General features: G+C 46.7%; 1 protein-coding gene across 1 annotated transcript in view; it reads right to left on the reverse strand.

Moving 5' to 3' along the window:
* Window positions 1–14,379, reverse strand: part of PLCB2 (phospholipase C beta 2) — a 294,302-nt gene that overhangs the window by 225,122 nt on the left and 54,801 nt on the right. Inside the window, exon 3 of the mRNA XM_063947515.1 lies at window positions 5,318–5,386. Coding sequence (XP_063803585.1) covers window positions 5,318–5,386 — 69 coding nt within the window. The remainder of the gene's footprint in view (window positions 1–5,317; window positions 5,387–14,379) is intronic.

The following is a 14,379-nucleotide window of genomic DNA, read 5'->3' on the forward strand; positions in this document are numbered from 1 at the left end:
GGATAAGAAAGGTGTTTCTGCACAGGTGACGGCAATCACAAATTAAGAGGGAGACCAGTAGCAGAGCATTCTGTCCCTCCTAGAGAGGGTAATGTTGGGAGGTATGAGTATGGTGGTACGGGGCGTTACGGCGTACCGGTAAGAAATTCCCAGCTGGTACGCTGTACTGTCGCGATGTCCACCATACCTGCATCCTGCTGGCTGCTGTGTGAGGGGAGGAGAGCGCAGCGCCTCTCCTGCCCCTCAATTCTCTGTGATGTACTCCGGTCTCCGGCGGCTGCGGCGGTGGTGGTGGTGAATCTCAAGGCACTGGTTTGCTAGCCAATCAGAGCTCGCAGACCGGCAGCCGTGGATCCTGATTGGCTGCTGGTCCACGAGCTCTGATTGGCTAACGAACCGGCGCCTCATTTGAGATACCCGCCTCCGGAGCTGCTGAGACCGGACTTCATGAGCATTGAGGGGCAGGAGAGGCGCTGCGCTCTCTTCCACTCACACAGCACAGAGGCAGCGGTGAGCAGGGGAGGGGGGGGGCACTGTGGGGAAATGTATATCTGGCACTGTGGGAGCCTTTGTGTATCTGGCACACTGGGGCAATGTGTATCTGACACTATGGGGCAGTGTATATCTGGCACTGTGGGGGCATTTGTGTATCTGGCACTGTGGGGCAATGTGTATCTGGCACTGTGGGGCAACGTGTATCTGGCACTATTGGGGTCATATGTGTATCTGGCCCCCCCATTTGTGTATCATGCCCCCATTTTCATTGGCCTTCGGTGCGCACACACAGTACCTATAACACATTTTTTCTACTTGCACCACTGGAGGTATGCCTCTTCCATGTCACCTCTCCAGTCATAAGGAGACACAGTGATGCATATGGGTGTGCTCTCTTTGTGGGCATTCATAGTGTTAAACTGTGCAATATGCTCTATGCAAATGGGCATAAGCCCAACTCAGCATAAGGCCCACCGGGGCTGATTCTCAGTCAGACACACTGCAGAGGTCAGACACCGTGGAGCAATTTCTTGCTGAAACTAGGCGTGTCTGAATTGTAGCGTGTATGCGTCCCGACTGTGTCTGTACAGGGTCGCAGCTGTTATTTCAGGTGCACGCAGGGAGAAGTGTATTATGTATTGGACTTGACTGACAGGGAGGTGGCTTAGCGTATGCACGGTGATGGTCTGTGTTATAGGCCTGTTATGGGAGTGTCTAGGACATGTCGGTGAAGTGGATATTGCAACCGCAAACATTGGAGGCCATACACTGGGCGGGATGTACTAAACGGAAAACCCCCTGTTTACCGCATTTTCCTAATGTACTATCCCCCGGCCACCAGATCAGCGCCGTGGTGGGGTTCACCAGCATTTGCTGGTGATACCCCATAGACGCCAATGGGCTTCTCTCTGCAGCGCTGTTTGAGAGATCCGATGGGATCCCTCCCAGCATGCCTTGAGCCCACCCCCGTCACCACGCGCCTGCGCAAACTGATTCCCGGGGCCGAATCCCAGGAGTCTGGCTGCCGCTGCGCATCGCGGGGGACAGCTCTTATCGGAAGAGCTGTCCTCCGCAATGCTGATCGCATACGTAAGTACATATGCGATCAGCATCATGGCGCTGGGCGGCGATGTACATTAGTACATCCCGCCCTCTGACTGAGAAACTACATCTGCCATGGGGCTGGTGAAAGATTAGATTGTGCAAACAATGGGGGTCATTCAGACCCGATCACACGCTGCCTTTTTTCGCAGCCGTGTGATCGGGTCTGAACAGCGCATGTGTGTGGGCCTCAATTCGAAGACGTGCCAGTTGCCGGCGACAGCCGTTGCCACGGAGCGACGGAACTAACGAAGAAAGCGTTTGCAGCACCGAACGCAAGAAGATTGACAGGAAGGGGTCGTCCGGGGGTGTCAAGTCACCGTTTTCAGGGAGTGTCCAGGAAAACGCAGGCGTGCCCGGCTATTTCCAGGGAGGGTTCCTGACGTCAGCTTCTTACGGGATCATCGCAGCGGCTGATTAAGTCCTGGGCTGTGCAGAAACTGCACAAACTTCTGTTTGTATAGCTGACTGCACAGCCGATCGCACCTCTGCACAGCGATTACGCCCTCCTCTGTTGGCGGCGATTACCTGGTCGCAGCAGTGCAAAAAATAGCCTGCGTGCGACCAGGTATGAATTAGGACCAATGATGTGTCTAAAGACACAGCAATCAGTATTACAGCGTCTACGGTCGTTGCAAGTGGGTATCTCAGTCTGTGCACATTCAGACACGTGGCTGCACCCCAGGGAAGGACTCTGTAGCAGCATTTGCATAATATGTGAGTAGCTGAAGAGAAATCCTGTCCCCAGAATAAGATGTAAGACATCAGCCAATAAAGGGGCTAATTCAGACCTGATCGCTGCTCTGCTGCTGCGACCGATCAGGTCTGGACTGTGTATGCATATGTACCGCAATGCGCAGACGCGACGGGGAGCGAACACACAGAGATTGACAGGAAGAGGGCGTTTGTGGGTGGCAACTGAACGTTTCTAGGGAGTAGAAAAAAATGGGTTACCACACCAATTCACGGGCGCTTCACAGGGTTTGGTCTGGTAGTTAGACTCTTGCAAAGGATCTAGTGTTGTGTATACCTAGACAGAGAATACATACATAGTGTAACACTGTTTAAAAATATGTGATAGGAATTGGTGTTCTAGCGTGAACCCGTACCAGATAGATTGGTCTACATGAAGTAGACAAAATCACTTGTCTTAGACTCAAAAACGTCAGATCACAGCCAGAAAATCTCCCCCTCTGATCTTCATCAAATGGGGTCTCCCTCCACATGAACTCAAAGCAATGTCATATGTAATGAAAGAGGATCCAATAGTGTAATAACGTAAAAACAATTTAATGCAATATTAAAATGGGACAGGTGGACTCTCACCGATTTTGTAGGTCTAACAAGTAGACAAAAGTGCATGCAAAACAATCAGGCGTCCCCAGAAAGTAAAGTTGCCAGCAAGGGAGTCCTCCACATGTACCCAGGATACCGTTCACCAACGCGTTTCGATAACAGCTTGTTATCTTCCTCAAGGTGTATTGGTATCCATACTCTCTGGGTATTTATACCCCACCCATCTAAAATACAAAGAAATTTCTAGGGAGTGTCCGGAAAAACGCAGGAGGGACCCGACGTTTTGTGGGAGGGTTCCTGACGTCAGCACCTGCCCCATCATCGCAGCGGGTGAGTAAGTCCTGGGCTGTGCAGAGACTGCACACACTGCTGTTTGTGTAGCTCTCCAGCACAAGCGTTCGCACACCTGCACACATATAATACCCTCCCCCTGTAGGCGGCGACTAACTGATTGCAGGGATGCAAAAAATGCACCCTAGCGATCAGGTCTGAATTATCCCCAAAGAGTTGTTAAACACTATAGATACAAATGATGTATTATCCACCGGCCAATAGTATTATCCACCGGCCAATAGTAGTTTCCAACCTGGTATCTCTATCACTGTTGAGAACTCTGCAATCACCCCTACCCCACAAGCTCGCTGCCTAGGTGTCATTCTTGACTCTGATCTGTCCTTTGTTACCCACATTCAATCTGTCTCAAGATCATGTTACATACATCTAAGAAACATATCCAAAATACGCCCTTATCTTACACAAGACACAGCAAAAACTCTAATCCATGCTCTCATTATCTCCCGCATTGATTATTGTAATAGTCTCCTGACCGGTCTTCCCAAACATAGGCTCTCACCACTACAATCCATTTTGAATGCAGCTGCGAGGCTAATCTTCCTTGCCAGACGTTCATCGTCTGCAGATCCGCTCTGTCAGTCCCTCTATTGGTTACCGGTATTCTACCGTATTAAATATAAAATACTTTTACTTACATACAAGGCTATTAACCAAACTGCACCAACATACATCTCTTCACTCATCTCAAAATATCTCCCTACCCGACCTCTCCGCTCTGCACAAGATCTACGTCTCTCATCCACACGCATTACTTGTTCACACTCAAAATTACAGGACTTTATCCGGGCTTCACCCACTCTGTGGAATGCCCTCCCACGCACAGTAAGACTCGCCTCTAGTCTCCAAACCTTTAAATGTTCCCTGAAAACTCACCTCTTCAGACAAGCCTATCAAATTCCAGACCCACCCACATAACCCTCAGTGCTTCCCTATCTAATTACATCCTCTGTAGAGTATTCATAACATCACATATCTTGTCTTTCTTTAGTCTCACACCCTCCTGACACTTGGATAACTTTGTGGGGTATCATCATACAACCCATTAAGAACCTAGCAATCTGGTGGACCATTATGCAATAGGTAGCATCTATCCTTGTGTATCTATGCCTATTTCCCTATAGATTGTAAGCTTGCGAGCAGGGCCTTCCTACCTCTATGTCTGTCTGTTTTTACCCAGTTTTGTTCTATTACACCTTGACAAAGACCTTATTGGTTGAAACGCGTTGGTGCTCTTGGCTGCCCAGGACCGGTGAAGGTACAGCTCTGTAGGGGGAGCTTCATAAACACCCTTGTACGCTATTTACTGTGCCTTCCTGGAAGGTCATTTGTGGTACGCATTTTAAGTGTAAAAATATTGTTTTTGTAATAAACTTGTAGAAGTCTGCACCATGATTCCCTATTATTTGTTTTGCATGTACCTCAACTGAGGAGCTTGACAAAGAATCATATACGGTGGGGACGACTTATTACAAGCATTAAGGAGGATACCAGATAAGAGACTTACTTCATTTCTATTGGACTGTTTGATTTTGATTGAACATTTTTATTTTCATTGTTACGAGACTTTCTGCTTGGTGAAAACTACCTAGAAGAAAATATTTTTCACCTTGGTTTATCCTTCTGCGATCAGAAGGACGGATGTTATAATTTAAAAAACCCTGAATAAGGTGGTTCACATATTCTCTCCAAAACATAGGAGAACACTTTTGCTTATATATATAAATTTGGAGAGAACTATTTGGTAGTAAACAACTTGTACATAATCAGAAAGACTGGTTAATGATTTGACAACACTGAATAAGGTGGGCTATACACCCTTTCTAGTGCGCAGGAACTTTTTCTTTTTTGCATTGTTCTTTTGTGATTGGTGTAGTCACTTATAGTTCCAGCAGCCAGTTCATTAGCAAGGATCGCAGGTGGCACCTTTATTCCTTGTTCTATTACTGTTGTTCTAATAGTAAAGCGCAACGGAATATGCTGCGCTATATAAGAAACTGTTAATAAATAAATAATACATAAATATCTGTACTGATGTTTTCATTTCTCAAGAGCGTTATAATAAATGTCATACCTTTGGAATTTTAGCATATTTTCCAAACCGAGTATCTCGGACGGTGGTTAGTTCGAGGAATTCAATTTCCTATAGTAGAGAAAAACATAAATGAATGTATCAATCAAACATGTAGTATAATTAACATGGTGAACACAGGACTAATTATAAAACTACACACACACACGCACTCACGCACACGTGCGTATATTGTGGAACACTATTACTAATACCTTTCTGCTCTTCACACTAAATACATTTAGCACAACATTCAAGCAAAGAAACGGCCACCTGCAGTTCTAGCAGTTCCAGGACACCAGAATAGGACATCTGTGACAGCTCCATTATCTTCTCCCATATTTGCAATAATGAACCAAGATAATAGATGTGCTCAAACCAGAAGGATACACAGGCGGCAGGATTATCAGGGAAGGGGATGGGGCTATGTGGGTGCTTTTCAGAGCAGAGCTAAGCTCCGTATCCTCTATACCAGGGGAGAAAAATAACCTATCAGTACCCTGTCTGCCATCAATGGCAGAGAACCATCGACCATCATTGGCAAACCATTGATGATCAATGGCAGCTCTTTGTCAGGGCAGCTTGTCCATGTCAGTGAGCAGCTGGGAATATGCAAGTAACTTATTGCAATGCTCAGCCTGTCATACACAGCTCCCAGAGTATCACTGACATGGAGAAGCTGCATCCGGCAACGTAAGGACATTTCGAAACTGCCAAAGGCCACAGTCAAGTTATGTTATTTAATTATTTAAATACACCATCTCTTCCAACAAAGAAGGGCGTGTGTTTAATTAAATATTGAGACCGGGGCCACCCAGAAAAGGAAAAGACTGAACATACAGTATATCACAGGGCCAGCCTAGCGCCACAGAACAAATGTCTGATCACCTGTTGGACATCAGTTTTTGGTATATAGACATGGGGGTAGATTTACTTTAGCTTAAATACAGTACAGACAAATGGAGGTGTTGCCAATAGCTAACAGGTTCTATCATTTTATAGCATGCAATAGAGAAATTATAGACAGAATCTGATTGGTTGCTATGAGCAACACCTCCACTTGTCTGTTTTAGAAGCTTTAGTAAAGCTACCTCTTGGTGTTCAAGATGTATGCCTATTTATAGGGGTCTTATTCATTATTAAACGTGATTCCCCCAACACAAATTAATGATCTAAGTGATTGTGATTTCTCATTGCAGATTCAAATCTACCAACGCAATTATTTATTGCTCCAGTGCTGGGACAGCTGCTACAACAAGTACTGTATCTGTCCTGCGAACCCAACCTAATAGTAGCCGCATAAGCTTACACTGCCGTGTTCTGACCCAGCAGTGTTCTTGAGCATGTGCAATCTTATACCCCTTTTCCACTAGCTTAAAAAAACCTCGGCTTTCGCACAGGGGGCGCGCATTGACCCGGGTTTTCCGGTAGTGGAAACGGATCCCTCAAAACAAAAACCCAGAGTCGCTACCAGGGTCGGATCCGGGAATGACCCGGATAGGGGTGTCCAGTGTAAACGGGTTACCCAGGTCGTTCGACCCAGGACATGTTTAAGGCTTGCCTGGAGCTCATACCTCCCTGGTCGCAGTGTCCCTGCGAGCGGGTGGGCGGTTGGTGGCATGGGGCAGTCTGTTAGTGCTACTGTCTATCCTGCTTTGGAAAGGTGTGTGTTGGAGGCTGGGGGAAGCCCAGCAGCTTCCGGAGTGCTGGGCTTGTCCCCAGCATGACGGTGAGCAGCTTTCAATTGGGGGTGCAGCCTAAAGGGGCCAAGGCCACACCCTGGGGTCCCGATCTGCCGGTTTTCCTGGTGCTTGGAGATGATGTCATCTACAAGCACCGGGCAGAAGACACTGTACCCTTGTGCAGTGTAACCGGCGCCAACCCAGGATATTTTCGGTTCGCACTGCAGTGGAAAAGGGGTCATGTCTTGGGTCTGATCCGGCTTGGAACCGTGTTCCAAATTCCCGGGTCAGACCCACGACTTTAGTGGAAAAGCAGTAGGAGGCAGTGGGATGTAAATGGCCCCTTCTTTGCAAATGTGGCTCTCCTTGCCAAAGAAAATGGTGCTAGTTTCCGTAGTCAAGCGACAAAAACGTTGCATTTTTGGTGCTTGATGAATTGTAAAATGTTTATCTAATTGAGTTGCCTCTTTCTGTAAAAAAACAATGAGGTCTATTCATGAAGCCGTGAAAAGTGTGAAGAAGTGAGCCAGTAGGGAAGTTGCCAATGGCAACCAATCAACTGCTACATATAATTTTAGAGAATGCACTTTATAAATGTTACCTCAACACTGATTGGTTGTTACGGACATTTTCTCCACTGTTTTCACTGATTCATGAATGGACTTTGGACAACTCTCTTGGCTCAAATTCATTAATATCATAGAGAATGGAGGATTGCTACACAAATATTATTGGTGTTCAGTCATATTGCTATTGTAGCTCTAAAGGCAACAACAGTTTTCAATATTAGCCAATTTTATGCTGCCTTGTTTAATCCTTATTTCTGCTGTGCCTTAGACTACACGCAGCCGCTACGCTCTGTAATATTGCCGCGACTTTGATGGAAGTAGTCAGTAGATGTGATTTCATTTATTGTGGAAATCAATATATTTATTATTTATTTATTTATTGGAAATATATATGGAAAGTCTCACTGTTAATGATCTATGAATGATTGATAACAGAATATACAGTATATACACAAGATGCTCTGTGTCAGAGCTATTATTAATATACTTTATTGATCTACAGTATATAATTAAGTACTTTGTCATCATAATGTGTGTTGATGTTCTGTATGTATACGCAGTGGTGCATATTAAGTAAATACAGGTTGAGTATCCCTCATCCAAAATGCTTGGGACCAGAGGTATTTTGGATATCGGATTTTTCCGTATTTTGGAATAATTGCATACCATAATGAGATATCACGGCGATGGGACCCAAGTCTAAGCACAGAATGCATTTATGTTACATATACACCTTATACACACAGCCTGAAGGTCATTTTAGCCAATATTTTTAATAATTTTGTGCATGAAACAAAGTTTGCGTACATTCACACAATTAATTTATGTTTCATATACACCTTATACACACAGCCTGAAGGTCATTTAATACAATATTTTTAATATCTTTCTGTATTAAACAAAGTTTGTGTACGTTGAGCCATCAGAAAACAAAGGTTTCACTATTTCACTCTCACTCAAAAAATTCCGTATTTAGGAATATTCCGTATTTCGGAATATTTGGATATGGGATACTCAACCTGTATTACGTATTGTTAGCAGTGAATGCTAAAGTCACATTACCCTATTTGTACACAATCTACTATACAAAAGTGAAAATTTGTCCTTCTGTCGTTCTATACAAATCCACAGTTTACAAGGGAGGATCGTGAAATTTTACATACGAGCGTATTAAAACACGGCCAAGGCGACTCAAACAATTAGAAGTCCCTAGCACCCCTGGAGGGGGGGGGGGGGGGAGGGGGGAGGAGACAGCAGCACAGAGTATATCCGGAGATAGCATAACTCAGAAATTGCTGGAGTAATGTACTCCAAAATTGGTACACATATGCCTTACAAAATGGGAACATACACTGTGCGGGGAAGACACCCCTAGCACCACTAGGGGTGAGGCAGCAGCACTGAGTATTTCAGCAGACAGCATAACTCTGGAATAACTGCAGCAATTTACAACAAACATGGTACACATATGACTTACACTCTGGAAACAAACACTGTGGGGGTCACACACTCCTAGCACCCCTAGAGGTGGGACAGAAGCACAGAGTATGTCGGCAGACAGCATAACTGTGGAAGGCCTGGAGCAATTTACACTAAACTTGGTACACATCTGACTTACAATCTGGGAACAAACTCTGTGGGAGTTAGACACCCCTAGCGGTGGGACAGCAGCACAGAGTATTTCAGGAGACCGCATAACTCACAAATGCCTGGACCAATTTACAACAAGCTTGGTACACATATGACTTACAAGCTGTGGAAAAACACTGTGGGGGTAACACATCCCTAACACCCCTAGGGGTGAGGCCGCAGCACAGAGTTTTTCAGCAGACAGCATAACTCTGGAATGCCTGGAGCAATTTACACCAAACTTGCTACACATATGACTTACACTCTGGGAACAAACACTGTGGGAGTAACACACCCCAAGCAACCCTAGGGGTGGGCCAGAAGCACAGACTATATCAGGACATGCATGAAATGTCATTGATGACAGAGCTGCATGTGACAGGGCCAGTGACATGATGTAAGGACGAGAATGGAGTTAGCACGAACCACACACAGCGTTATATAGTGGAAGTAGCATGGTCCCCCAGCAGCACAGAGTATATCAGGAGATACATAATGTGCTTCGCTCAGTGGTGCTGAGAGAGGGGGGGAGAGGGTACAAATTACCCGGGCCCAGGTCTGATGGAGGGGCCCAGTGGGAGGCCCGGACTTCCTCCCCCTTAACTGGTAGAAGCAGCAACAGCTCTTCTCCTAAGCCCAGCACACGCTGCTGACTGCTGGGCTGGAGTGTGGCCATGGTGGCGCTTAAAATACCAATTTTTTTCTGTATTTTTTCAAAGGGTGCATAACCATACCTTCAGTGAATAGGCCATGGCCCCTGAAAAGTACCTGGACCAGCAAGACTCTCTACTGCCCTGTATGTGTGTAATATCTATCTACTGTATATACAGTATATACATATGTGTGTGTGTATTATCTATCACTATACAGTATATACATATGTGTGTGTGTATTATCTATCACTATACAGTATATACATATTTGTGTGTAATATCTATCTATATACAGTATATACATACTGTATGCGTGTATGGGTTTGTGTGACTGGAGGTCGGAAGACCGGCATTTAGATGGCCAGTGGGGGGTGCAAGTGCAACAAAGTCCCTTGTGGGCTCACCACGCTGTAGGCTTGGTTGCTCACTGCACTCGCCACAGGTTCTATTACCTCTCTATATAACTGCATCCCTTTGTGTATATATATATCTATCTATATCTATATTTGTCATGGCCGGCACTCTGTCCAAAATACTGCCTAATTGCCCGGGTGCCCTTAGTGGGATGACAGGTAGTATAAGCAGAAATAATGTGGCACTTTCGGGACTTACTGATGTAACAATATATTCTGGTGATAACCACTAATCTGCAAGTCAACATTTTAGTTGATTCAACTTTGAACACTTTTGTCCCAACTGTTGGGAAGTATGTCATGCTCCTGTGAGTGGGTACTTCTCGTGTTCTAGACAAGCCCCCAAAGTGGTGCAGCCATGCAACTAACAGGTTGTGGCCACACCCCCTTCAGGGGGGCCCCGGGAAGTTACTGTACCGGGGCCCAGGATTTCTCTTGGCAGCCCTGGCTGCGCTATATAAGAAACTGTAAATAAATCGATAATTTCACAGGGGCACTGACATGATGTGAGGAGGGGAATGGAGGCAGCAGGAAGTCACAGACTGAGAGTTGTATAGTGGGAAGAGCAGGGTCCCTTGGGGGACCAAAAAGGGGTCCGGCCACTACACAAAGTGCGTCAGGGAAGCATGATATACCTATATACTAGATCTCCAACTAACGTAACTTAACGAACAACTATCATTCTAATTTACCATCCTCATCCCATAGCGAAGCACGGGTATTCAGCTATCTACAATGTTATTTATACTATGTGTTTAATAAGGAGATTTATGGTAAGAACTTACCTTTGTTAAATCTCTTTCTGCGAGGTACACTGGGTTCCACAGGGAAAACATTGGGGGTGTAGAGTAGGATCTTGATCCGAGGGCACCAACAGGATAAAAGCTTTGACTGTTCCCAAAATGCTCAGCGCCGCCTCCTCTATAACCCCGCCTCCGTGCACAGGAGCTCAGTTTTGTTAATCAGACAATGCAGTAGCAGGTAAAAGAGACGACAACCATTAGTAGCCACATACACCACATTCTCACGACAGGAGAAGATATCAGCGGCTAATGCCATACAAACCCAAAGAAGCTAAGTGCATCAGGGTGGGCGCCCTGTGGAACCCAGTGTCCCTCGCAGAAAGAGATTTAACAAAGGTAAGTTCTTACCATAAATCTCCTTTTCTGCAGCGGGGTAAACTAGGTTCCACAGGGATAACATCAGGGATGTCCTAAAGCACTTCCTCATGGGAGTGGACGCACTGTAGCGGGCACAAGAACCCGGCGTCCAAAGGAGGCATCCTGGGAGGCGGAAGTATCGAAGGCATAGAACCTTATGAAAGTGTTCACTTAGGACCATGTAGCCGCCTTGCACAACTGTTCAAGGGTCGCACCACGGCGGGCCGCCCAAAAAGGTCCGACCGACCAAGTAGAATGGGCTTTGATGGTAGCAGGAGCTGGAAGACCAGCCTGTACATAAGCTTGTGCAATCACCATTCTAATCCATCTGGCCAGGGTCTGCTTATTAGCAGGCTAGCCACGTTTGCGAACACCAAAAAGTACGAAAAGAGAATCAGACTTCCTAACAGAGGCTGTCCTCTTCACATAGATATGGAGAGCCCGTACCACATTCAAAGACCGCTCTTTGGAAGACAATTCAAGAGAGGTAAAGGCTGGAACCACAATCTCTTGGTTAAGGTGGAAAGAAGACACCATCTTAGGTAGATAACCAGGACGCGTCCGAAGAACCGCCCGATCACGGTGAAAAATCAGAAAAAGTGACCAACAGGATAAGGCACCCAAGTCTGAAACCCGTCTAGCAGAGGCAATAGCCAGCAGAAATAAGACCTTAACAGTAAGCCACAGATTCAAGAGGTTCAAACGGAGACTCTCGCAAGGCCTCCAGAACCACCGACAAATCCCAAGGAGCCACGGGCGGGACATAGGGAGGTTCAATCCGTAAAACACCCTGAGTGAACGTATGAAAAGCAGGCAGGGTCGCAATTTTTCTCTGAAACCATACCGACAAGGCAGAAATATGAACCTTGAGGGAGGCCAGACGAAGGCCTAAGTCCAAGCCTTGTTGCAGAAAAGCCAAAAGTTTGGTTATACTAAACTTGTAAGTGTCATGATTGTTAGAAGCGCACCAAGCAAAGTAAGAATTCCAGACCCTATGATAAATCCGAGCCGAAGCCGGCTTACGGGCCTTCAACATAGTTTGAATGACCGCCTCAGAAAATCCTTTGGCCCTCAGAACTGAAGCTTCAAGGGCCATGCCATCAAAGCCAGCCAGGCCAAATCCTGGTAAACACAAGGGCCCTGAACGAGGAGGTCTGGACATTGCGGAAGCAGAAGAGGACCAATGCCATCTGGGCCACGCTGAAGCGATCAGAAGCAGGATTCCTCCCTCTTGCTTGAACTTTCTTATTACTCTGGGCAGAAGTGACACCGGAGGGAGCACGTATGGCATCCGAAAGTTCCACGGAATTGCCATTACGTCCACGAATACCACTTGAGGATCCCTTGTCCTTGCTACCAAGACTGGAACCTTGTGATTGTGTCGAGACGCCATCAGGTCTACGTCTGGTAGGCCCCACTTGTCCACTAGTAGTTGAAATACTTCTGGATGGAGGCTCCACTCTCTGGCGTGAACGTCCTGATGACTGAGGAAATCTGCTTCTCAGTTGAGGACCTCTGGAATGAACACTGCAGATATGGCTGGCAGATGGTGTTCCGCCCACTGAAGAATCCTTGACACTTCCATCATTGCAATGCGGCTTCGAGTGTCGCCTTGATGATTTATGTACGCCACCGTGGTGGCGTTGTCCGACTGTACTTGAACAGGCCTGTTCTGTATCAGATGCTGGGCCAGGTTCAGAGCATTGAACACCGCCCGCAATTCCAGACCTCCCTGGTCCACCGACCCTGAAGAGAATGTTGATCAAACACCGCGCCCAAACCCCTCAGACTGGATCCGTTGTCAGTAATACCCAGTTGGAGATCCAGAAGGGACGACCCCTGCTCAATCGATGGTCCTGGAGCCACTAGCTCAGTGACAGACGAACCCCCGGAGACAAGAAGATCCTTTGAGACCTGATCCAGTGAGGCAGGCCATCCCACTTGGTAAGAATCATCTTCTGCAGAGGGCGGGAATGAAATTAAGCGTACTCTACCATGTCGAAAGCCGACACTATGAGGCCTAGTACTTGCATTGCCGAGTGTATCGACACTCGCGGGCGAGAGAGGAAGCATCGAATCCTGCCCTGAAGGTTCAGGACCTTTCTCCTGTGACAAGAACAACTGTTGGTTGTGAGTGTCCAACAATGCCCCCAGGTGCACCATGCTCTGAGCAGGGACCAGGGAAGATTTCTTCCAGTTGATGAGCCACCCGTGGGCTTGCAGAAACTGGACCGTCAGATCCAGATGACGGAGGAGAACTTCTGGGGAATTCGCCAGGATCAGCAAGTTGTCCAGATACGGTAGGATCCTGATGCCCTGACAGCGGAGCAGGGCCGTCATCACCGCCATGACCTCGGTGAATACTCGCAGAGCCGTGGTTAATCCAAAAGGTAAGGCCTGAAATTGATAATGGAGGTTGCCAATAGCAAACCGCAGATATTGCTGATGTGATATGGCAATAGGAATATGGAGGTTAGCATCCTCTATGTCCAGGGAGAACATATAGTCCCTGGGCTCCAAAGCCAGAACAATGGAGTGAAGAGTTTCCATACGAAACTTGGAGACCCTCACAAATTTGTTCAAAGACTTGTGGTTAAGAATGGGCCAAGAGGAACCATTCGGTTTCGGGACTAGGAACAGCTGTGAATAGTACCCCCTGCCTCTCTGAGCCAGAGGCACCGGCACTACCACTCCAGTGTCCATGAGAGACTGTACCACCAAATGAAGAGTTTTTGCCTTTACCTGATCTGAAGGGATGTTTGTCAGGCAAAATTGATGAGGGGCACGTTTCTTGAAGGATATGGCATATCCGTGAGTGACGACTTCCTTTACCCAGGCGTCTGAAGTGGTCTTCTACCATACCTGGGTAAACCGTAGAAGTCGGCCTCCAACCCTGGGATCCCCAGGGGGAGGCCCGCCCCATCATGCAGCAGGCTTGTCTGATTTGGAAGCAGGCTGA

Source organism: Pseudophryne corroboree, chromosome 12 (assembly GCF_028390025.1).
Source record: "Pseudophryne corroboree isolate aPseCor3 chromosome 12, aPseCor3.hap2, whole genome shotgun sequence".
NCBI lineage: Eukaryota > Metazoa > Chordata > Amphibia > Anura > Myobatrachidae > Pseudophryne > Pseudophryne corroboree.